At 33.6% G+C, this 26,056-nt stretch overlaps 1 protein-coding gene across 2 annotated transcripts; it reads right to left on the bottom strand.

Annotated features, from left to right (window-relative positions):
- Positions 1-377: 377 nt before the first annotated feature.
- On the bottom strand, positions 378-24,594 carry LOC121126751 (protocadherin beta-12). 2 transcript variants are annotated; one of them, XM_040722083.2, is made up of 4 exons: positions 23,231-24,593; positions 3,933-4,695; positions 721-1,297; positions 378-656 (listed from the first exon to the last, which is right to left on the bottom strand). In XM_040722083.2, exons 1-4 carry the CDS (start codon positions 24,024-24,026, stop codon positions 633-635), a joined length of 2,160 nt encoding a protein of 719 aa, XP_040578017.1. In that variant the 5' UTR covers positions 24,027-24,593; the 3' UTR covers positions 378-632. The 2 variants fall into 2 exon arrangements, with proteins under 2 accessions (XP_040578017.1, XP_040578010.1); XM_040722076.2 differs by having other exon boundaries at positions 378-1,297; positions 23,231-24,594.
- Between the last annotated feature and the right edge of the window lie 1,462 nt (positions 24,595-26,056).

The following is a 26,056-nucleotide window of genomic DNA, read 5'->3' as shown; positions in this document are numbered from 1 at the left end:
TAAATTTCCAAATAAATATACAAAAATAGTGGACATCTGATGGACTTGTAGAGGTTGCCACGGCACAAATGCACCCAGTATCTCTAGAAGAAGACATAATTCTTCGAATAATATAAGTTAACACTGAACTTGGCTCCGATGTGACGTCATCAAACAAGTTGTCGACTAACGTCAACCAGACTGGCGTTACAAGTTTCTTATCTTTACGTACAAACAAGACATAACTTTAAAGGGAAAACTAACTTCATCATTTTACTATGAATTTTAAAAACACGGAATGATATAACCTAAATTGCTCACTCAACCTACCAACCTTTTTAAAAATATTGAAATAGAATATACCAATGTATGTATTGTTAAAGTAATTTGCGAATGGATTGAACTTAATAAAATATTTCTTTATAAAAATTTATAATAATAACACATATAAAATTAAAAATAAATAGTTGGTCCAATTTGCTTTGGAACTGAAGGACTACTCTTGGATGAGGGAACTTTCATTGGGGAAATATTGGGACTCTCCGTATAGGTTGTAATGTCTCTATCTTTGTTTTCCTCTTCCTCAAGTTCATCTTCCCAAGAGAGTTTCTTGACTCTTCTAGGAATAGAGTTCCTTGGCCATTGTATTCTCGTTAAATGACCATCCTCATTGGAATCTAAATGTTCATTAGAAGAAACAATGAGCGAGGGATTATGATTTCCTATGTTTTCTTTAAGTACTTGATGTAGTGTGGAGTCTCCCGATTTCTTTGATCCAGATGGAGCAGGAGAGACTCGAGATGTTTTCCGACTGGAATAGCGTTTACTTGAACTACGAGGATTCATTGGATTCAATGCAGGTCTTTCGGGATCACTCATGAGGGTCTCAGAGCTAGACCTTCCAGAGAGCCCTGAAGTGTCCTCTTCATAGAGCGGGTTAGGACTACCTTCTTCGTTTCTTTTGGGGTATGAACGAACTTGATTCTCTCTAGCAGGAAGACTATCATTCAGTACAGTAGATGAAGAGTTGTAAAGAATGCAATTGGCATCTCGTTGCTTCCGTCGTCGGTCCTTGGATCGACAAATGTAATAAATTAAACAGCATATGATAAGGAAGCAGACAGATAGTATCAAACCAAATACGAGAAATAATAGGATATTCTCGTCCAGGAAGGAGTAAATACTGGCAGTTAGGCCTCTTTCAATTCCTTGGTGTGATGAAGCAAATTTAACTACGACGGGTACAGAGGCACGGCGGGGTGGGATCCCAGAGTCCTCTGCTACAACTACAATGTGAGTCTCAGAGCTATTGATTCGACTGAAAAATAAAATAAAAATAATCAATAATAGTTCCGGATTTGATTAAAAACTTTTTTATGGAGAAATCATGGATATGAAGGACATTATTTGACTCAGCAAATATATGCATTTTTTTAGCATTAACTTGCTTCACTGAATACACATAAATACCTTTCATAATATTTCAATAATGCATGGACCGAAACGGAGTCTTTCCTTTGAGGTTTCATTATTATTCATACAAATGTGTGTGCGTTATTTTAATGGTTAAAGGATACATAAACAAACTAATGAACCTCTGTGGTGAAGTTTAATCCCCTCCTTCGCATATCAGTCAAAAAATGATGGCTGTCATCCTTCTTATCATGAAAGAGGGACTCCCCCTTCAATTGGGTCTTTGAAAGAGACATCATGTAAGCAATTTTAGACCGGAAGTTCAAAGCATCTGCCATAGTTATATACAACAAAATATGTATATAAATTAATAGTTAATTTAGTATATTCTTCAGCATTTTCTCAGATAAATTTTGTCAACAAATAAGGAGACATTAACTTTATTGTATCTCACAGCCTTTCATCAAAAAAGAAAGATGTGGAAGGTGGAAAAACCATTGGTAGAGAAATCATTATTTAATCATTGTTGGGAACTGTTCACAATAGTGTTTCTCTCAATATCTAAATTTTCGGACCAGTTTCGCTAACATAGTTGATCCCACTGGATTTTTGTTGGGGGAAAGAAGGTTAATTCAGAAATATTTGATGACAATTTTCATTTATGTTCTGGCTCATAAATTTGAGCGATACATCATATGTTTGAATGATGCAATGTTGCTGCAAGAACTGGTTTCAGTACCCATTTAGTATTGTGCGTCGACAAAACTTAACTGTATAACTGGACAATGCGTAGCAGGGGTCTGTTTTGATATATTTGAAGGATCATCTTTTGCTTTATGGCGATATTTTTAATCTGTCTGGTAAACACACTGTAGTTCACGACAACCTGTGGCCTGAGGTTTGTTTGAATGTTTTTGAGGGGTACCCTACACTTTTTGAGGTTGCAACGCTAGTTTTTAGCCTGTCTAGTGAGGCTATCATTGCACAAACCCCGTATTCTGAGGTAAATATTAGGATGTTAGAAGGGCCAAAAAATAGATGGTTCCATATATTTTATGATATTCTTTTTTGAGGTGTTAGAACGTTTACTTTGCACAGACTTTTCCTCCTCCATTTACACCCCGAACGTTGGGATGTTTTCATGTATTGCCGAGTCCCAAAAAGGGATGGCATGCACCACCATAAGATAAGTTACCTTCAAAGGCAACTCCCAATACCTCCATTTATATCAAGGAAGTTGGGGCTACTTTCGAGTACGAGATGAAACTCGAAAAAGCCTCAAATTTAGGGGGGCCTTCGGGATGGGAATGGAAGGGGTGGGGGATAAATGTAAGTAGTGAAGGTGTTTTCGTCCATTTTGGGTGTAAATTAGGGATTTTTAGACGCTCTTAGTAGTTGCATAAATAGTTCCATAATATTTTGGGACACGGCGGTACCTGAAACCAGCCCCAACATTATGGTTATATAAGGGGGTTTGGAGGGGCCCTTACTAGTAGTTTATATAGGAGTGGTGGGGGGCGGTATGTTTCAGGTGGGAAATGTCTGAATAGGATATATTGCAACACCATTTGGAGGAGCCCTTATTTTATGTTCTACGGTCAACGTTCTGTCGGTCGACATTTTGACTGTCAGTGTTTTGAGACCAACTACCTTCGGTAAGATAACACGGTAAAAGAAGCAACGTAATATATTGTTAAACCCTCTGCTACTGTAAGGCCATATTCAATCCTATTCAGTTTGGCATGCTAATTTTTTTATCAAGTGGTATACACTCTAAAAGGCTTTGAGAAAGACTGTTTCAAATCTTAATTTTAGGTTATTCTTCATCTTTTTTTTCTCAATAAATTACTTGCAGAAGGAAAGAGAAGCAGAGAGCAAAAAAAAAAAAAAAACAGAATGTAATGTTTACTCGCTTACTTCTCCCTACAGGTTAAACAAAGATAGAACACTCGGGAGTTTAGTAGAAATTCTTTACTTAATAACCGGAAATCCATTTCAGCATAGGACAACTTTATGTTATTAAATATTATCATTATCAACAATATAACGTGTCGTTAAGATAAGAAATAAAATTATATTTATGGCAAAAATATTTGCTTTGTTTTTTTTGTACTATGTTGCTGGAATGCCTCTCATTAACAACGATGAAAAATACGTAATTTTTTGTAATACATGTTATACTTCATTATAAGAAACAATTTACTACCTCAAACAACTGATTTAGCTACCCAACACTTCATTAAAATGAAGGACAACATATTAAAATACTATTTTTTTTTGTACTTTGCCAAAAAGTTATGGCACAATTATTATACATATTTAAGGCATAATCTATGTATAGTAGCATAGGTGGTATGTTATGCATGCGTTCCACAACAAAAAAAAACACGTCTCTTTGTTAGTTAAGTCAACAAAGCATGAAGACTGTCGAATGACTAAGCAGAGACCTTTATAATAAGAGAAAAATCTTTATTTGATAAGAATGGAAAATAAAAATAATCATAATTTGTTAAAGAATAAAGTATTTTTTGTTTTTATACCTGATGTCTCTAAGACTCAGCTCTCCACTATTGCTGATATCAAAGGCCCGTGCATAGGGTCCTTTGACTTCTAAACTCACATAGTCCCCCTTATCACCGTCATGTACGTCCAATACTCCAACATTATAACCATTAAAATCATTTCCAGCTGGAACAAAGAACTCATACTGTGGATATCGAAACCTTGGATCCCAGTCATTGATGTTTAAAAGACTAATATTGACAAGGGCGGAATCATTCCGCCTCCCGTCCGTTGCAATGACTTCAAAGATGTGGCTTTCTTTGTTTTCATAGTCCATGGATTTACGGAGAATGACTTCTCCCTTTTGATTCACTGAAAAGTTCATCTCCTCATTTCTACTAACATAGAAATTCACTCTCCGATCCGAGGGTTTATTTGTGAGCAGAGTCACAATCACACTATTTAAAGGAACATTCTCGAGGATCCTTCGGTAATAAGTCTTTTGTAGGAATTTCAGGTCTCGGTCATAGATACCTCCACGTGAGACTGTGAGAGTGGTCAGAGCGTAGCGATCCGGATTATCAAACTGTGTTGATTTAATGACTAATGTAACTGGCGAGAGGATTTCGTTCTCAGGTATTGTGGTTTTGACATAGATTTGCCCCGTGTTTCGATTCAATTCAAAGTATTTATAGTTGTCGTTGTTAGGATCTGAATTGAAGGAATAAAAGACAGGGGAGTTGAGGCCACGATCCTTGTCGTAGGCCTTAATGTCCTGGGGCTGTACCATTAGTTTTTGGCCTGTAACAATTAAAAATGACATAAATTATGTATGAATGTTATTGATATAAACATATTATATAATTATTTATGTACACTAGATATTTAGGTCAAGTCATAAATAAAATGTCTTTTTCACCCTTTATTTAATCTCATACACCTTTTTGTGAGATAAAGTAAACACGAACAAAGTACAAAAAAAAAAGACAAATAATCATTTAATTACACAGAGTATTTTAACTATTATCAATAGCCAATAGGTGTCATATATGTATATTAGGGTGGTTTGTTTTCAAGTTTTGAAAACAGGAAGTGCGAAAAAATTCCCATGATGATATTCATTTTCTAAGCTATAACAAATATTAATAAAGTTATTTTCTAAAGTTCCCCTATCGAGCAAAAAGTGAGAATAAGGAAATGAAACTAAAAAAATTATTTTGATCAGGGTTCCTGAAAGTCGGTGCTGGGGCACACTGGGGTGTCACCTGACGATGTCAGGGATTTTGTCCCAAAAAAAATAGTGTTTTGACATCTATGGTAATTTAAAAAAGTCCAAAAATAATCTGACATTTCAAATACAAGTTAGAGAAGGTTTGCCTGACGTTGCCCAGAACATTGAGAAATTAAAATTAATTAATTTAGGTTTTTCGGTCCAGATCGCGGTCTTTCGGTCTCACTTTGTAGACCGATTTTTATCAGTCTCATATATTATTAGTAACCAATTTTTTTTTCTAGGTCAACGGTCACGATAAGTACACGATAAGTTCTAGAACAAATACTGTAATCATATAAGATACGGCGGGATCAAAATTAATTCGAGCTATCCCTGTCTAAACTTCGTATAAAGTCATTGTACTTGAAAAAACATATGATATCATGTTATAAACAATTTATCTGTAAAATCTGTAATTTTTTTGGGACGGAACCAGACCAAACTTTTCTTTCGGACTGATTTAGACCGAATTTTTATACATTTTTTTGTACTTTTGCTGGACTTTTTTTTTTGCGTGGAGATAGCGCCAGTTTGTGCATCTTTACATACATTTTGCATTTAGGAATATTTGTGTATTTTTTTGTTCGTTTAATGTCGTCAACATTTGCAACACATCAATCAAATCCCTTTGGTTAGTCAACTATTTTGGCACGTGTACGAGATGTACGAACAATAAATAAAGCAATAATTTAATGTATTTCATGAAGACTATTGTCGAGCCTTCGTTTAAAGAAAATGTAAATCGTGAAGGGAGAAAAAGAAAAAATGGCACTTGGATACATAGTTTTAATGACATTTCTATATATATACTTACCTGTGCATGCTTCACTCATTAAAGTCCTCTCACCCCAAAAATAAAATAGGAAGAACCTTCAAGTTCATATAACATATGTATGTACGTAGAAGGAACAATTTTACATCGTATATATACAACACTTATGTGTGCAATCATTGCAAATTATTTGCTCATAATAAACTACCCATTTACATTAATTATACTGCCCCGTTTTGGATTAATCACAATAAAAAAATGGCGTTGCCAAAGTTTGAGAACTCTCAATCCATTGTTGGCGTGATACAAAACATTTTAATTTGGAAAAAGTTACATTTTTGGCGTCGAAATTGCCAATTTGTAGGTCTCTTGTGCCCACGTATGATTCAAAATTTGTACTCTTTGTATTATTTATTTTGTTTTCAATAGTTTAAGGCAGGGATTTTCCACCCGTGCCCGGTCTCATGTTTAATGTCCACTACTCATTCTAACTTCTAAAAGTATTTTTAACAAACTAGTCACAATATCATCATAATGTGTAGAACGCACAAAATACGTACAAATATTTAAAAAATATTTGTCGTCATCTAGTATTTTCTGAGATTCTAAGAGTAGGGGCTTCCGCAGGGGGTTGGAGGGGATGTATCCCTCCCCAAATAAAGAAATTTTTGAAAAATGATCCGTATGGAAAAACAATTAATGAAACAACAGAGAGGAAAAAAATTCAAATAAACGAGCTCTCTACCGAAAATAATATAAACCTGCGAACAACCTTCAACAAGGTTGCCAGATTTGCCTTTTTTTGAAGTAGTTTGGCCATGCGAAAATAAGATTTGGCCTAAATTTGAAAAAATCAATGTATTAAAAAGTTTTGTTTAATGAAGCAATTTTTCATGAAATTTATTTTTATAGTTTTCCGGCCCATTAAAATATTTCAAGTGGCAATGTGGCCCATTATATTAAAAGGTTGGACATCCTTGGTCTAACAAGTCTTAAATATGCTCAATGACATCCCTTTTTTATCAAAGATGGCGTTCCTCCTTTGTGTCGAAAAAAATATCAATTTTAGAGTTCATGAACAAATATGAGGGTATGAATAAAAAATGATACATTTTGTAGTATTATGAACATTGTTTTTAATAATTCAAGGAGTCTAAAATGTGTGCAATGGTTTTCCTTGTGTATCAAAGATGATGTTCCTCCTTTGTGCCTCCATTTTTAGGCCTCATGTACCGTCCTTAAAATAAGACAATGAATCATAAATTATGGTTTTTACATTTTTAGGATTTATTAATCAGTTAAAGATATATTATACCTTGTGATCATATAAAATCAAACTGATGTATGCTTTGATCAATTATTTGAAGCATCTCTATAATACATGGGTGGAAAAACACCATGTTTCACCTATAGATGGCGCTATTTTTTTCAAATTGTCTCATTTTTAGTTAGTATGAACCTTACAAAAGACGGTCGTCAAAATTTCATAAGAATCTGTTCTTTAGTTTGGTAGTTATTGTGCCAAGTGTGATCGTACTTTAGATATTTCTAAAACAATTTGGTATATTAATTTTAAACTGCGTTTTTACGGGATAAAATTATGTTCAAGCTAAGGAATTGCTTGAAAAGTGTTATGGGGAATCCAGTTTATAAAGCGAGTAAAAATTATTTTATTTAATAAAGCCAAATTAGAACGGGGAAAACCCGTGTTTTCTATATTAAGTCCGGGACTTTATAGCTCTTATGTTATTACCAAACATAAAATAGAAAATTTTTCCCCCACGTTAGAAGTTATATAGTTGTTCAAAAGAAAGAACACTTTCTTTGATAAAATAAGAAAACGCACGTTATTAATTATTAAGAGGTAGGTAAGTAGTATTTTTAACTGACAAACTGAACAATATTATGTTATATAAAACACTATTTTTAACGAAAAAAATGAATACTAAAAAGTTATAAAAAGAACAACGTGGGTACAAGAGGCCTAAAAATGGCCCATTTTGGCATAAAAATTCTTTTTTTAACATTTAATTGGCTATTATTACCCAAAAAATAGTTTGAGAGGCCTCAAATTTTAGCAAAGTCAGTTTTTTTTATTGTCTTTAGCAATAAAGTCTGTGGGATTACTTACCCAAACACAGAAGAATTTATATTGTACTCACATAATATCTACTTGACTACGACAAATGAACGTCCCAAGCAACTATTTATTATTTCAACCTTCAAGGTTAAATACATTTTCCCTGTCTTTTCATATAGTGCATCATTAATTATCAAAGAGTTTAGCAATGCAAGCAGTAAACAATAATTGCATTTTCTCTAAATTATGGAGCTTCCACTTCTTGTTAGTTATATGAGGAAAAAAATGCATTTTCCACATAGAAACAAGGAAAAGTTTTTAGTAATTAGAATCTTACAAGATTTATTTACATTTTGTATACTGTTCTTCACGCATATTTAAACTTTTTTGCAAACGAGGAAATGACGTATGTAGGTGACCCTTATTAGAGGTAAAACAATATTAGAAGACGAGGCTAAGGCATATAATAGGTGAGAAACGACATGTTTCACTATTAGAACGACAAGAAAATAATAATTATGAACTAAAAAGATGTTATTAAGATACGAACCGAAGTAGAAAAAAATTAACTAATACATAAATAAACTTTAATTACTTCATTTTAAGGCATTTTAATGACGTTTTTATCAGTTGCATCATCTATTTTCCTGCCCTTATCATACCATACCATACCAATCCAATCTATGTACTAGTTTATTTATTTCTGATATACATTATTAATTTTGTGTTTTAAGGAATGAAAAACTAAGAAAATATTCATAGCCGCAAGATGACGTTGATATAATGAGTCTTGTCAGCAAACGACCAATCCTACCACTCACTGTTAGATCAAAACTTAGAATACACAATTATGTATAAGAAATTTAAAAGTTATTCGGGATCTACAGAATAGTTAATGGTATTTCATTGACAAATTGAATGATAATATTATGAAACAACTTTTTGATAATATTCTTAGTTATTTATTGGCTTTGTTTTGTTTATTTATTTACTGTCTGTTTTTTTTTAAAGGGAATGTTTTGTTAAAAATGAACTGCTGAATAACTTCATATAGAACAATATTTTTCAAGATGTTTGACTTTGGTTTATAAAATTAATTTTAAACTGGAATGTTTATTTATTCATATATTTTTTTTGTAAATGAATAAAGTCATTAAAAAAACAACCAATTAAAAAAGATTCATACCTTTAATAGGACATGAACCAACTAGCAAAACGTTCATAACCACAAAATGGCGCAGAAACCTTGTGTATAGTAAAACAAACAATAAAGAAACCCTCATACCCAAAAAGAGCATGAATAAGCCAACAAAATATTCATGGCCGTAAGATGACACAGATTAGAATCACCAAACCAAACAGGAAAAGGCTCCAAATTAGTTGTTAGTTCGCCAATTCAACCAACTATGGAATTATTCTTGTACACTAGATAATAACTGTTCATAGCTTGATAAGAACTAATTCGTATCAAACCAATCAATTTTAAATACACTTAATTAGAAGAAAAGAAGAAGAATCGTCAACAGCCAACAACCAAATATAATGTACATTTTACACGTCGTTACCTTTATTGAATCACGCAACCTTTCCTCCGAAAAGAAACTTAAAATAGTCCCGAAATCATTCGTTAATTAGCCAAATAAGTCAACCCTACCAACTGCTATTTATCCCTTAAGTCTCCCCAGACTATAATTTTCATATTATTTCCCCACTATTTTTAAAATGAATTACACAGATATACGTAATATATTCATAATATTAAAATTGGAATCTTCATCGAGGCCGTCTATTAATCATTTAAGTACTCGATGCTGCATTATAATATTGCCTAGTAATAGTGTACTATAAGCCTAGCTCTAGGTTTATATTTGTATGTGATAGCCAAAATTTCTTCATATAAATCATGAAATGGCCAGTATACTTATATATACGACTACGGGGGATCAACAAAAAAATGGTATTCCTGTCCTTCTTAAAGCGGAACATAAGCATAATATTACTTCGTTTATAATTCAAAAAGAATAAATTATGAAATAGCCATGACATATCAGGTGAGACGAGGGAATCGACAGCTGACAAGAAAAACCATAGGAAATTTTTGCGTTAGCAAAGTAAAAAGCTAAAACAAAAATATGCAATGTGTTTTGTGGTTTATAGTCAATGTTTTTGCTTTTTTTCTCTTAATTAGTGTTCTAAAGGTTGATTGGTTGAATTAAAATTAGCTCCTTTTATATTCTGAACAATTATATACAATCATTGAACAATAACTCCATAGTTGAGAAAACTATTGGCTAACTACCAACTAATATTTAACCTCTCTATCTGTTTTCTTTCCGGGAGAGAAAGTCGTGTGATAGAAGAAAAGAAAACGATGTGTGATATAACACCCTTTGAACTAACGACGCGATACAACTGTTTAAGTAGATGTCACTTTCATCACTAATAAAAATAAATAGAGTGAATGTTTGATATAATTTTTTTAATATATAACTAGGATTAAGTAATACTTGTATAAGCTTTTTAAGGTCCGCAAGTTTCCTCAGATCTTTTTTATGAGCTCTAAATGTTCGGGTACCTGAAGCCGGTGCGGGTTTTAGATCTTTGATCCTTTGGATAATATAGATTACGGATACCGCAATTGGCTCCTATCTCTAATCATGAGTGCGCCCTAAAGAAACACTTTTGCTCAAAGATAAGCTATAAATCCTCGATTATCTGCCAAAAACAGGTTCTAGTCAAACACGGATTGCTCCAAATTATGAATTTCGGAATGATTTATTTTCATTACTATTCAAAAATAGTGGTTGCTTATTTAGTTTGTATATAAGAAAAATCTGGATTAGGTCAACTTTTCATCTGAAAAATATAAGTTTCCTTTATCCGGATATGGCTTTATATTTTTGGTATTACCTTACATAAAGGAATTTCCATAAAATTGTATATAACACGTGTAATTAGAGGTGGCATGCACTTTAATTTAAATAACGTGAAGAAAATAGAGCAAACATAATTATGTAAAAAAAAAAAGAAATCAACAATAAGGTAAAAAAAAAACAAATTTCGAAAACATTGAAAACTTCTTATTAAAAAAAATGAGACTGTCAAGTTTTGATAAAATTACATATTTAAATGGAGGTAAGGAAAATGAGACGAACAATTTCTCCTTTCACTAAAAGATCAAATGAAATATCAGACTTAATGGATTTTAAAATGTTTTATATGTACCCATGATATAGAACTATTTATGGGCCCACTCAAAAACGGAAAAAAGTAAACACTAATTAGTAGAGATATGATGTACCTTGAACTGTTTAACAAAAATACATAATTGAATTAGAACACCGTTTTCTGGCTCATTTTATAACTTTTTCAATAGAAACTTTTACTTTCATCACTTTTGATTCAGTGATATGTATGTACTTGCACAAAGAGATTCTCCAAAATGTTTTAAATAGTAAAAGATCCAGGGTTTTCTGGAGGGAAATAAAAAAATATATATATTACATTCCGATACCTTATTGAGTAGGAAGTATCATATGGAGCAATTAGTAATTTAACTCTTTCATTACCTACAGTGTTGATCTTATCTAGTGGTACACATTTTATTATTTTCAATTGCTCAAGAGTAATATTTAAACGAGAGGTTTTGTGAGGACATTTATTTGACAAAATTATCTGAAAATAGGACTCGGCATAACTTTTATTCTATATATGAGCCCTCAGCTCTAATAATTGTCTCAATACGAGGCCTAAGTCCCTTGCAGCCTTGGACTATGTAGTCAGACTCGATCTTGGTCCACTCCTTATTGATGGAAGCCTCTAAAGCAGGGGTAAGAAAGCTATGGCACACGTGCCACTACTGGCACGCAGAGGCATATTCAGTGGCACAATCAAATTAGGATATTTTCCGGTAGTTTGTGCATGTATTTTACCATTATTGTTGATAATGGCACACTCATTGATTGGAAATGTTGATGTTGGTGCTCCATGTCTCAAAGGTTACCTACCCCCTGGTCTAAAGACTGGACACTCCTGTGAGAAGTAGCACACACTCTCTACCAGACACTACAAAATAAAGTAATCCAAGGGAATCACATCTGGAGATGAGGGCAGCCATATGTTGAGGTCCCAAAAGTCTTGAAAGTTATCTCTCATAAAGGCCGGGGTTTTAGCGGAGCGAATATATGGAGCTCTGTCCTGAGTTGTACCCAAAACTTTCTCTGGCCCAAGGTAACACTTTCTTATCCAAAAGTTGGATGGCCACAACACCCAATACCATAGTGGGGATGAATAAGTTCCTGTCAGGATAAATAGTGGTACACCTGCACGTGAGCTCCTTGGATATGCAATTGGGGACATGCAAAGTGAGAGAAACTTCATATTTTAACTACTTTATTCCTCCATTTTACTCGTTCTCGGATGTTTTGACTTTAATTGAGCCGAAACTTTACATGAGGAATTTTGAGTTACAAAACCTATCTTTCATCAAGTTTGAATTTCCAATTTATTAAAATTTAAATTAAGACTAACACTAGATAAGATCAATTCTGTATTTTTTAAAAGAATATTAAAATTCAAAATAGAAAAAAAAATTTAAACAGCAAAATTTGACAATTTAAATGTTCCAGACTGTAGTTGAATTAAATTAGTTCGATCAGACACAAATTATAACGATTTCGGACCCATCTAGAATTTTCAAACCGAACCCCAATACAAGTCTCAAATATTTGGTTAACGCTACATGAATATACAGTAAAATCTCAGAAATCGGACGTTACAATACTCTACAACAAAATGTGGCTAAAAATTAGGCATGGAGATTGAAAAAAACAACATTTTTATCACGTGAGTTTTATACAACAAAAAAAAGTACAATTCATATTTGGATCACTTCCCTCAAGTTGTCATTGATTGGTAAATGAATTTGGAATACCTTTGGATGTCTTTTCGATCCTCCTTCTTGCACGAATTAGTGTGGAGTTTAATTGTTCTGCTTTGCAACTAATATGAAAAGTCATAAATAAAAATTTATATTTTAAGTATAATGAACCGCAAAATGGTGTCCTTTAATGATTTTGGTTCAACCATAAACTATAGAAATAGTCTAATGTACATATATGTGTGATGGTTTCAATTAAGTTGTTTGTCTGAGTGCATGGAACCGTTTTCCAATATTGAAATAAATACAAATAAAATATCCACCACATTTATGTCTATAATTAAACAAACACAGAAAAAATGCCATTATTTTTTGCAAAATAATGTTACTATATAATTTTAAATAATTGTAGAACACAAGACAAATATAAAAATTATTTATCAACAATAATTTTTTTTTGCATTGCATACATAAAGATATGTGCAAATCTTTATTGGTTATATATGTACATTAGGGAGTTTCATATACATAGACAGACTATTACAAATATTTCCGAGTTCCTCTTACTAAAATATCACTCCTTTTCAAAATCTATCCCTCTCCAATCAAAACTAAAGGTTCTGAGAAACAAAAGTTGGTCATTTAACAATTTCCTACACTTTTTATTCAATATGTCCTCCTCCATTCTGAAGGATGGCTTCAATATGGGGGGAAACAGAAGCACATCAGCCTTGATAAAGTCCGAGGACAAGTTGTTCTACTCCTGCGTGATCACGACCTTTAGGGCATCGACATTTGGGTGAGAAGTCTTGTTCTTCTTCCTCTTCAAGACACACTAAACAGCAAAGTCCAGGGGATTCGCGTCGGGTAAGAACGAAGGCCAGAAGTCTGTCGGCTAGAAGGCAGCCATGTACTCCTCGCAAAAATGCTGCACCTTCTTGGACGTTTGTGCTGGAGCGTCGCCTCGGGTAAACACATTGTTGTCCCTGGGGAACGTGCTCTTCAACCATGGCAAGACATGGTACCTAAGGACCTTGTAGTTGACGTCAGAAACCACGACGCCGAGGACAATGACCTGAGCTGGATGTTTGGTCCTGAAGGTTTCCTCGACCTGAGCTCTTGATTCAGCCTAGAAGCGGTCATTTCTCCTGTTCAGAACAGCGTCCACTGTGAAGATTTTCTTTTCGGAGATTGACTTATGCTCCGAGGAAATCGCACAGAAACTGCCGTTTTAGTTGTTGTTCGGACATTTTTGATGGCCCAAAAACAAAAACCATCAAATTATAGCTTTTGGTCAGTTCTTTCGAATGGTACCTGGTACAAAATTGCCATACTTTTAGAACTGAGACTAGACAGTCTCGAAGAGGATTCTACTTTTTGAGTCCTCACCCTGTATATATCAAATATTATGGCGCATATCACATGTATATAGGTAGTTTGATCATTTACAAAGAAGTTATTTCAATAACAAATACTAAAATTTGAAAAGTATAAATATCGTCCAAAAACAAACCAACCAAGATTATAAACATTAATGATCATCCAGGCTCTATATTCAAGGATTCCAAAGCATCAAATAAATAATGTTTTTATCCACAGAAATCTATGTAGAATAAAGTTATCAAGATAGCATTGAAAGACTGGAATTTACTTACTGACACGCTCTGCCATGAGAACATTATCATTCATCACATATCTTTAATTCATCATTTTCATGTATATTTGAAAAAGTATATCGTAATTATTGCCTTAGATTATAGAGGGGATATTTTGAACACTTTTTGTTTGTGTATAAATTACGCAGAGCTGCTTTAACTCAGACACACCACAATTTAACCCTCTAATAAATCTATTCAAGTCTCTGCCCTGGCCAACAAGAATACTTGCTGTGTAGCCTAAATATGTCAAAAAATATAGCCATAAAATATAGTATATCAGTGATTCATTTCAATTGATGACAAAACAATAATTCAGATAATATAATGTACATCAAAAAACTGACTGCATTATAAAAAAAATATTTACCTTTGAAAAAATTCATTTAAATCCACTAAATCTGTTTTTATTTAACATATTTTCTTTAAAAATATTGATTCTCTGTCACAATCATCTGCATCTCATTACACAATTGTAATAGGGGTTGATCAAATTAAAAATTATATACTATCCGTAAGGTCGTGTCACCTTCCTGGGTTAATACCGAGGGGCCCATTAAATATGAACACTTTGAATTTTAAAATTCAACAAAGTATAATTGACTACTTACAATAGAATTTATACAAAATTAATACCATAAATAGATGTTTGTCTGAGCTCTCTCTATTATTTATTGTAGCCGCTCCTAGGGATAATGATGGCTTCCAGGCTGCGGCAGTAGGCATGGCACACGCTGTGGGTGTAGGCATCTGTCATGGCGTCCCAAAGATTGCTGATAGTGGCTTTAGGGCATCAGGGTTTGGATGAAGCATAATTCAGGCCTTCCCCTCGACATGCATCCAAAAGGCGTAGTCGAGAAGGCTGGCATCTTGAGTGGAGGGGGCAAAATAGTTCAAATGACTCATTAAAATGAGTCTTGCAACGGAGGATATGGGTTTATTTCATAACTGGTGTCAAAACTGGTCTTTCAGCCCACTTTTTGATGGATTTCTGTACAGTCTGGTGTGAAACCCAAAGATATATTGCATGGACCCTTGTGGACTTCAGGGGATTGGCCTGGGCTATTTTATTTAACTTCTCCGGGTCCAGTTTGGCCTTTTTGACGGAGACACTCTTCCTCTCCGACGTTTCGGCCTTGCTACCGTCCTAGACGGTGGTCCTGGAGACACCAAGCATCAAGAAGTGCGCGAATAGAAATTAGTCCATCAGTTGTAATTTTATCAACTTGTACATAAACTAGAGAGCTCAAATTTTTTTTGTTTAGTAAATAACTGTGTATGCTTTAATATATCGAAATATGAATAAATTTCAATCACTCAACCTAGCAAGTGTTCAGATTTCAATGGACAACCCGATAAGTATTAATTGCTTATGGGCTCTGGTGTCTCCTCTATGTGATAATGATTATTCAGAGAGTTGTATTACTTAATGAAAATACGGTGCTACTTTATGATGTCTTAATATAAGTAAGTAAACAAATGGCATGCCCTTTTTAAATTGTGTTGCTGGACTTTTAGTTTCTTGAGCTTAAGAAATTGCCCGGTCTCCCCTATCCTTATTCCTGTATCAATAGTAGGAGAAAGTTATTTATATTAGTCCTAGATGATCAATTACAGTGTATTTGTACAATAAAGTTAATAGTTAAATACTCTATAATTACATGTACGGGGATTGAATTGAATCTGCTTCTTTACAAAAGTAATAATAAACGCTAAAAGCAGGTGAAGTGACGAATTAAAGGCTTTGTAAATATTATATTTTAACAAAAAAAAAATTAAGGCAAATTACTGCTTGTATGTAGGACTATTCATTTCTTCAAAATAGCAAAGACACTACACACACATTCAATCACTCTCTCTCTGTCTCTGCATAAGGGATATTTTGCAGTTAATTGTCAATAAATTTAGACTTTTATTAGCATATTTATGCATGGTATGTTAATACATACGTATTGTTATTCATATTCAAACATACTTTAAAAGAAAAAAAATGTTTTAACGAAGAGAATACTATTTTTATAAATAAAAAACACACGCAAAACCCTAATTTTGTACGTAAAACATACATATTAGCGTTAAAACTCTATCTATTTTTCCTCCTACTCTGGTATTTACCTATGTAACTAGGGGTTATTGCTTTGTCATAATTATCTGAATAACAGGGTCGTTTTTGTAAATCCGACCCATTTTTAATTGTATCCTAAACAATACGAAAAGCATTCAACTCAGTCTTTTTAAGTTTAAAATGAGATGTTGAGCGTTAGTTTTAAATTTGATGCGCAACATTTCATTCAAAAGAAGTCATTACGATGGAGAAAATCCGGAGGAACACTATCATCGAATTGGCTTGCGTGGAACACAGCTCCGTGTACATCAAAAAGATGATTGGGTATCCAAAAAGTACAGTCTACGACGTTTACAACCGTATGAAGGAGGAGGGGGAATATAAGGGGAAATCCCACAAGTCCTGGAGGGATAAAAAACGCACTCCCCGATTCATCGTAGGCCTGAAATGGTCCGGGAAGGCATCTCCTGGGACTACAATTAACATTCTTGCCAAAAAGCTCCAAATAAGGCGTTCAACAGTCTCCAAGGCCATAAACACTGACCTTAGGATGAAGTCATACCGCCTCTACAAGAGACATATCCTTACAAACAATATGAAGGCCACCCAACCTTCCCACGAAAGAAAAATAGTCGAACGATGTGAAGTCCCATGGTACCAGAATTATTTTTTATTCGGATGAGAAACATTGGACTGTCGACAGGTCCCAAAGCATGACTGTCTAAATTAGAATTGTTTTCGACAATTGGTCACTATTGAAGATTTGTGACCAATTGGTTTTAAATTGAGAATTATGTAAAATAAATTCTTAGCTAGCAAAATATTTCGAACGCATTGATAACTGCTCATTTTCTACACTTTTAGTCCAAAAGTATTGAAATACCAATATCAATTTGAAACCAGAACCAGTTATTGGCATTGAGACAATAATAGTTCCGTACAACAAAAATTATGAGTGTCTTAGACCGGTCTATGATCTTGAGACGGAAGTCTAACCCTAGTGTATTGCTATGTTTTAGAAATAATTATGAAAATGCAGTGAATAAAAAATCAATAGAACTAATCGCAAAGGAATACGTATGATAATAAAAATTACATGGATATACATATTTAGAGCAACTCAGGCGTTTGTTCATGAAATATGTATGTATGTATCGTCTTGTGTCTACTTAAATAACACATATTGTAATAAATAAGAAGTAGAATCAAAGTAACTGAGTCTTGACTAATTCAATTATAATGATAATGAGCGAACAAAGAAAGGGGTACAAAAGGAGTAAATACTTTTGTAATTTTACATATCATTCAACGTTTTGTATACAGGGTGGTCCATTGAAATCTGAACACTTACTATTTTAGTAATTAATGAAGGTTGAGTGATTGAAATTAATTCATATTTCACTATATTGAAGCATAGTTACAAAGCAAAACAATCCTGAGCTCTCCAGCTTACGTACAAGTCGAGAAAATGACATTGAACGAGATTGGCGAATTTCCATTCGCACACTCCTTGACGCGTAGTTTCTCCAGGACCACCGTCTACAACATCAGCAAGTCTTAAACGGTGGATATGAATAAGGGCTCTGTACAAAAAGCCAAACTGGCCCTGGAGGAGTTAAGTAAAAGAGCCCAAACCAATCTCCTCAAGTCCTTGATGGCCAATGCAAGATATCTTCCGGTATCACACCAGACTGTCTCAAGAGCTATAAAAAAAAGTGGGGGGAAAGAGCCTTGTGAGGGTGGAAAGGACATTTTTGATCCCACCAATGAAAGAACCCCATCTCCTCCGTTGTAAGACTCTTTTGAAAGATCTTTTGAGTACTTTTGAACTCTTTTTTGACAGTTTTGCACGCCCCCTGCAACCCCCATGCCACCTCCCTGGACTACACATTTTGGGTGTATGTCAAGGAAAAGGCCTGCAGTGTCTGTCATCCAAACACCGAGACCCTCAAAGCCACTGTCAGCCATCGCTGAAAAGGGATGACAGATGACTACATCTGCAGCGGGGGACGGGTCTTCCACAGCCGCTAAGGGTGGCCAAATTAATGATTAAGAGAGCTGAGACACACATCTATTTATAGAATTAATTTTGTTGAAATTCTATTGTTCATTAATAAATTATATCTTGTTGAATTTTAAAATTCAAAGTGTTCAGATTTTAATGGAACACTCGGTACATCCGTATAGTGAGTCAATTAAACGTAGGAACGAGCTAAATATGAACTGAAACTGTATTTGGAGTAGTTTCTACTTATGTATGTAGGTAAATATGATGAATTCAGTAGTTCCGAGAGAGACAACTGCAAATTACTAATTAGTCCTCAACCCCACAAAACACTTGAACCATTAATTATGAAGACCTTTTCCATACAAACTCTAATTAATACTGTGTTTGACATAAATATATATGTAATCATTATTCTGCTTAATTTGACTGAGTAATTTTATAATATATGAACTGATAATTTGGGAGTCGTTAAAGAACTCAGTGTCGATTTTACCCTAAGTAAGGTCTAGTTACATAGACCCGTGACTACCAGGGTGGGGCGTATTACACCCCACCCCTCACTCTTGTTGTCAAAACTATTCAAAAGAAAGGGGTTTGTCAAAAAATGAAATTATGTTGTCAAAATTTCCATGTCTTTTCTAAAAAAAATTAAAAAAAGAAGGTATTTCAGTGATATTCTATAAATAAAAAAAAGGTCATACTGTCAAAATTGTTTAAGTTTTGTCAAAAATCCCTCTCCAAATCCATATAACAATCCTGGGCCTAGGACTAAGGTAGATGAGTGGGCCCTTTTTTATTCTTTTCTTTTTTTTTTTTGTATTTCGAATTATTATCTTCATCTTTTTTTAAATTTCGAATCCTCGTTTAATTTTTTTAGAAAATGAAACTCTAGGCAATTTTTTTACTATTGAGGAGACACTTATGTTTATAAGTAGATTCTTGGCGGAGCAATGGGCAGAGTAGAACTACGTCTATTGTCTAAAATTTTATATAATCAAGCTTAACGTAATAAATATTATCAGTATTGACACCAAAGAGACAATACCTACTGGTAACGATGAGCTGCAGATTCATGTATCACAAACTTATTATTATCTTTATTATATGAATTTAGTAGAAATAATTTGTTAGATACACTGATACAAAAAGTTACCCTCCAGGGATTTCAGACTTAAGTATTACGTTAACAGTTAAAAGAACAGAAAACCTTCAAAAGTTTTGAAATGTTTATGATACAAAAGGAATCGCAATGTGGTTTTTTTCAGCAGTTTTGAAACGTGAGCAATTCGATTTGAAAATTATGAGAGTAATCTATGTACGATTTCTGAAGTCTGTATTCCCAATCAAAAATAGTCACATAATATATGTTGGTTTCATAAAAATCATATCTATTTTGAATTAATTAAATACCATATTATCATACAGATATTAGATGTGCAATTTATATTAAAATGAACTATCTTGAAAGTATAGTTTAACTTGCCTGACAAAATCATGATAACTTTTCTTTTTTAGTTAATACCTATTTAATGGAAAAATTATTAATAGCTAATAAAGATTAATTATCCAACTTTGGATCGATAAAATGTATAACTTTTTATTTCCACCCACATTTTAACATTAGATAATACTAATTTCATTTTAATAGCTATCAGTTAGTGATAGGAATTCCGGCTTTTTCAGCTTAGCTCACTAAAAAGAGCTGGTAAAAGGGATGGTCTAGCGGGGCTGTATCCCCCCCCCTCAAATATAAAAATTCCAAAAAAATTAAATTCTTAAGAAAAAAATTATAAAAAATTAAAATTTTTGTGAATACCTGCGGATTTTTAAAATTTTTTGTGGTCAGCTCTGAATTTTTGAAATTTTTTTCTAAATAGCTATGGATTTTCGAAATTTTTGCAGTATGATTTTTGAAATTTTTTTCCGCAAAAATTAATTTTTATGAACAGCTGTAGATTTTTGTAATGTTTTTTTCAAAAACTTAATATTTGAAATTTAATTTTTGAATTTTTTTTCAAAAATTTTCATTTTCGGAAATTATTTTTAAAAACTCCAAATTCAAGCCTTTCTCCCATAAAAAAAATATAATTTTGTAGAGACCCCAGCCATAGGATAATATTTTTTAAAAATTCCTTTGCTACATAACTTGCCTGAATGAATTTTCCTCCTGCTTTGCTTCAAATTTTGTCTTCAAAACGAAAAAAAGTGATTAATAAGAAGCAAGAATTTTTTCATTTAGGGGAGGCGGCTATAGCCCCTCTATACCCACCCTTCCTGCAGAGACTCTGAGCCAGCTTCTGATGGTTCGGGAGCCGGCTCCTGTCGTTCACTTCAAAGAGCAACACATAATTAGTTTCAGTATCGAGATCATTTTTTTTTTGTGTGTGTGTGCTTCAATCATAAGTTATATTTTCTTGCTTTGAATAATATGGACCAATATTTTGATTCTAACTGTGGTTTGAAACCTTGAACCAAAATGGAAGATAATATTTTCTTTTTCCTTTACAAAAACAACTTTCTTTTTGCGTGGAACCGAATCAAGACCCTGTTGTAAACTGAACTTTATTTTATTACGACATAGGAGCGAATTAGTTAAAATGGTCTCAGACCGGTGTAGCATTTTTCAACCAATCTTTAACCCTTATAATTAGATAATGCGTATATTTGAGGTTGTTTCAAAGGAGTCAACCGCAAATTAATCATCAAACCCACAAAACACTTCCATGAGTTATTTACTCTTATTAAAGCTCTATAAGACTTCTATATAAATTCCATTTCTGCATCAAACATATTTTTCACATAGGTATAGGTGGATAGGTAGATGAAATAATAGCTCCACCTGCTTCCTTCCAACCCTGTTAAAAAGGGGACTATAATAACGTTTTGATGAGTTGTCATTACATTATGTGAGTCCCAGAGCATGGCATTTAAGCCTTAGTTAAATTATAAAATACTATGATCATTTTATAAGACTATAAGGAACAAAATATCCCAATGTAATTATACATGCATAGTTCAAAGCATTTGGAATTGACAAATCATTCACGATGTAAAGAAACGTTGATATTTTGTGGAATATTTGTTGAAAAAGAACGTTTTATGAATTATAATAATTATTATCAGAAGGAAGTCGGTAGTTGAAATATTCCATCTTGATCAAATCATTTGAATCTCTCAGTCAAATAAATAAAAAAAGAAATGAATTTATCAGTGGTTCTCAACCTTTTCATTCCAATCGAGTCCTTCTTTTTAAGGATTATTTAATTTTGCCAAATATTTGGCAAAACTTAACTTTTTATTTTAAAACTTTTATGAGCTTTTTTATTAAAGAAACTTCCTCATACCCTTGATAACTTTGTGGTAATTTAGAAGATGTGTACATCGGAACTCCGGTTAGCAATCATTGCACCAGATATATGAATAAAAACCACCTTTTGATTCTTTGTTAAATACAAACAAACAGGGAACTGATTAGTCAATATTTGACCGTGTTTTTGCTAGCTTGATCAAAGAAAATTTACGGGGTTTTTGTTTTGGAATAAACCCTTAAAATAGCAATATAAATTTGTTTTTAACCTTCTTTTTTTGTTACTAATGAACTCAAAAATTTATCAAATTAAGAATGAAAAAGTAAATAAAAATTAATCGAATCTGAATACCGTTCATGAAGGTCAAAATACTTCATAGCTAGTTTGATGTTTTGTTTTTTGTCAATAAGCCAGTAAACTAGCAATGTAAATTTGTTTTTTTTTTCACTTTGTTTTTTCTTTTTTACAGATGAACCAAAAATTTTATGAAATTAAGAATGAACAAGTGAAAAAAAACATTTTTGTAAACACAGGGAGGTCAAAATATCCAATATTGAAAAAGTCATCCATTTTTTATTTTTTTTTTGTATGAAAAAAAGGTTAGAAGATTTAAAAAATGGTGATGCCAATGTTTCAATAGGACTCATTTATGCCCTCCAAATGGGCATAAACAATTTAAAATGAATCTCAGCTAGTTATATATATATTTATTTATTTTTTAAATAAAATGTTGACTAATATAATAAATGAAATCCATATATATCATAATAATGAAAAATGACATGAAGAGGACCTTTAGCCTAGAAAAAAACACACACACACATATACACAAAAAATATTACGCAAGTTCATTCGTCCATGCTTTGTTTTCCTTCTTTTACATAGTTTTATGTGAGTGACTTTTCAACCAATAAATAGTACAAATTTAATAAATAGTAACATTGGATTTTCACTTTTAAGGTTCATTATATGTAAGGTTCAATTAGTTATGTTTAGTAATTATGTATATATTATCTATATAGAGTGAAAATAGACATATATATTAATTCCTGTCCTCTCTAACTGTCATAAAACACTTCTCAGACTTGCCTTTACAGAGGAACAAAATAGTTATTCAACACTTTACCAACAAAACTTTTTATGGTATGTTCACAAATGACTTGAGAAGGGATTATATATATTATGCAGTTATTTCAAAAAAAGTTTTTGACCTCAATTATACATGTTTATGGAATCACATTACAAATCATTATATTTTTTAATATCAATTGAATAACACCCCAAAAATATTCCTACCTTTAATGCTTTCAATTTGTTCGGGAAGAAGGACTTCATAGCGATCATAATAAAAGGATGGGTTTTGATCATCTGCGTCCAAGACTGTAACGAGTAACTCTGAAACTGTTTCCCTATGTGGTGTCCCTTGATCCCGAGCAACGATCCCCACTTTAAAAGTCCTAAGACTTTCATAATCCAAATGTTTGGTGAGAACAAGGGATCCTTCCAAAGGATTTTCAAATGTGAGATAATCTGAAAAGCGACCGGGCTGTATGGAGTACTCCACAGTAGAGAAGGGACCCGGTTGATCCTTGTCTGTGGCTCTCATACCCTGAAAGACTCTCGAGCCTACAATGGTCAACTCGGATATGTTTAGTGTATATGGGAGTTTCCCAATAAACTCTGGTGCATTATCATTGACGTCTGTAACACGTATTTGCACAGGGATGGTGAACCCAGGATCATCACTTCCTATACGCGAGCAAAAGACATTGAAACTCAGGGAGCTAGGTCCGTCAATCCCTTCTTTGTCAAGGCTCTTTTTAAGAATGAGATTCTTAGTCCGTCTCTCGATTTCCACGGCATTCTCGGGGTCGTTTTGAAGACGAAGCTCTATATTACGAGAGGGATCTCCATAGACACGAAGTGTTCCAACAAGACTCCCTAGCGGAAGGGACTCTTTGACGAAGAAGCTCTCGGTAGAGCCTCCTCCGTCGAGGAAGCATCTATCGTCCAAATTAGTACGAAGTACTTGCCCAGAAGCAGAGAGTAGGGATAGTAAGAGGTAAATAAGTTTGTCAAAATAATGGCACATAGTCAGAGCATTATATGTGGTGTTTCCTATTAGACTACTACTCCTTATCTTGTTGAAGAGGATACAGCTGGTAGTAGTATAAAGTAAAGAAGGGAGGTGATTCTTCCGGTTCAAATAGTCGGCATCTTCTTCTTCTCCTCTTCGTTCTCAGAGGAATGCCCCGAACGGGTCATGATTGTAATGAAGAATGAAGCATAATCATGCTGGTTTTTCATTTGTTGTTGACACAAAACACACTTGTTCAGTACTGCAGAGAAGTCGTACATAGATAGGTATTTGACTTAATTACCTTCCCTTCTTCTTCTTCTGATCCCCCTCCTCAAAATTTACAGAGAAAATATTGATTTATTTCTTAAGTACCGTCACATACAAATATATTATATATAAATAAAAATATTTATTTTCTATCAGACACTTTTTTTTTGTTTGTTTCTCGCTTCGTTTTTCTTTCTGTCACAGTCTTCCATGAAAAACTGACATTAATATTATTATTTCTATTTTTGACGAAGAGGTGGTAAGGGAGAAACAGCGTAGGTAAGTAAAGTATGTAGAAGGGGAAGAGAAACGGAAGGATCTTTGTACACTACGCGCCTGCACAAACTAAAAATTGAATTTCCGTTGAGCGTAAATTATATCTATGTGTATTTTGAAATGAATTATTTATTAGGAGCTTTCGAATCACTTCTACCTATTCGTTGTATCCCGCTTCATCCATTATTCATCATCATCCAGGATATGTATATGTAGGTCAGCTGTCCCAGGAAGAAGTTTGTAAATGTTTTTTTTACAATTATAATATTGACAACATAATATTATATTCCTTCCTTTTTGGTCACAGAGAGGGAAACCAACCAATTGTTGTCTCATAGCCATGGATTTCATTTATTGTATCTCATATTCCTCCTTTCCCTTTCAATCAGAATTTGATGTAGGGGTTTTACAGTGGGGGGAGCTCTAAATGAGTCATATACAAAAGGGATCAATGACACTTGCCCTATCAATACAAGTCGCCTGAACCCCTTTATAACCATTTGATTTCTTTAATTAAAATTGTAAATCAAAAAGTCAATAAGGAGAAAATTACACTGAGGAGTGCATTGAAATCTGAACACTTACTAATTCAATAATAATTAATGAAGGTTGAGTGATTGAAATTAATTCATATTTCGATATATTAAAGCATATCCAATTAATTATCAAACAAAACAAACCTGAGCTCTCTAGCTTACGTACATGTCCAGAAAATGACACAAGAACGTTTATATTTACCAATTTTTATTCGCACTCTCCAAGCATTTGGACGTCTCCATGAGCACTGTCTACGCCGTCAGAAAGTCAGAACGTTGGAAAGGAAGAAGGGCTCTATCAAAATAGCCAAACGGGAGCCGGAGGAGTGAAAGAAAACAGCCCAGGCTAATCCTCTCAAGTCCATGAGAGTCCAAGCAAAAGATCTCAGGATTTCGCACCAGGCTGTCCAGAGCGATATCAAAAAAGTGGGTTGAAAGAGCCTACTGAGGTTGGGGAGGCCAATTTTGATACCAGTAGGGAGAAAAACATCTTTTCCATTTTAAGAATCTTTCGATTCAGTTTTTGAAATTATTTTTAACCCTTTTGGCCTATTTAAGCCAAGATATCAATGTATACCTCTGTCATGACGTCCCAGTATTGGGTGACAGTGGCTTTGAGGGCTTCTGTGTTTGGAGGACAAATTCCAAGCTTTTTCTTGACATGTACCCAAAAGGGGCAAAAAGTGTTTAAAAAGAGCTCAAAAGGACTCATTAAAAAATCTTGCAGCAGAGGCGATGGGTTTATTTCATTGCTGCTCTCAATATTGGCCTCTCCAACCTCACAAAACTCTTTCCACCCATCTTTTTGTAGTTCTTTAGATAGTCTGGTGTTAAATCCCGAGGTATCTTGCATTGGTCAACTTGTACTTGACTGGGATTGGCCTGGGCTGTTTTCTTTAACTCCTCCGGGTTCAGTTTAGCCTTTTCTATAGAGTCCTTCTTCCTCTCCAACGTTTCAGAATC

This window comes from Lepeophtheirus salmonis, chromosome 1 (genome assembly GCF_016086655.4).
Source record: "Lepeophtheirus salmonis chromosome 1, UVic_Lsal_1.4, whole genome shotgun sequence".
Taxonomy (NCBI): Eukaryota; Metazoa; Arthropoda; class Copepoda; order Siphonostomatoida; family Caligidae; genus Lepeophtheirus; species Lepeophtheirus salmonis.
The sequence above is the reverse complement of the archived record's forward strand: the minus strand, read 5'-3'. Positions and strand labels throughout refer to the sequence as shown.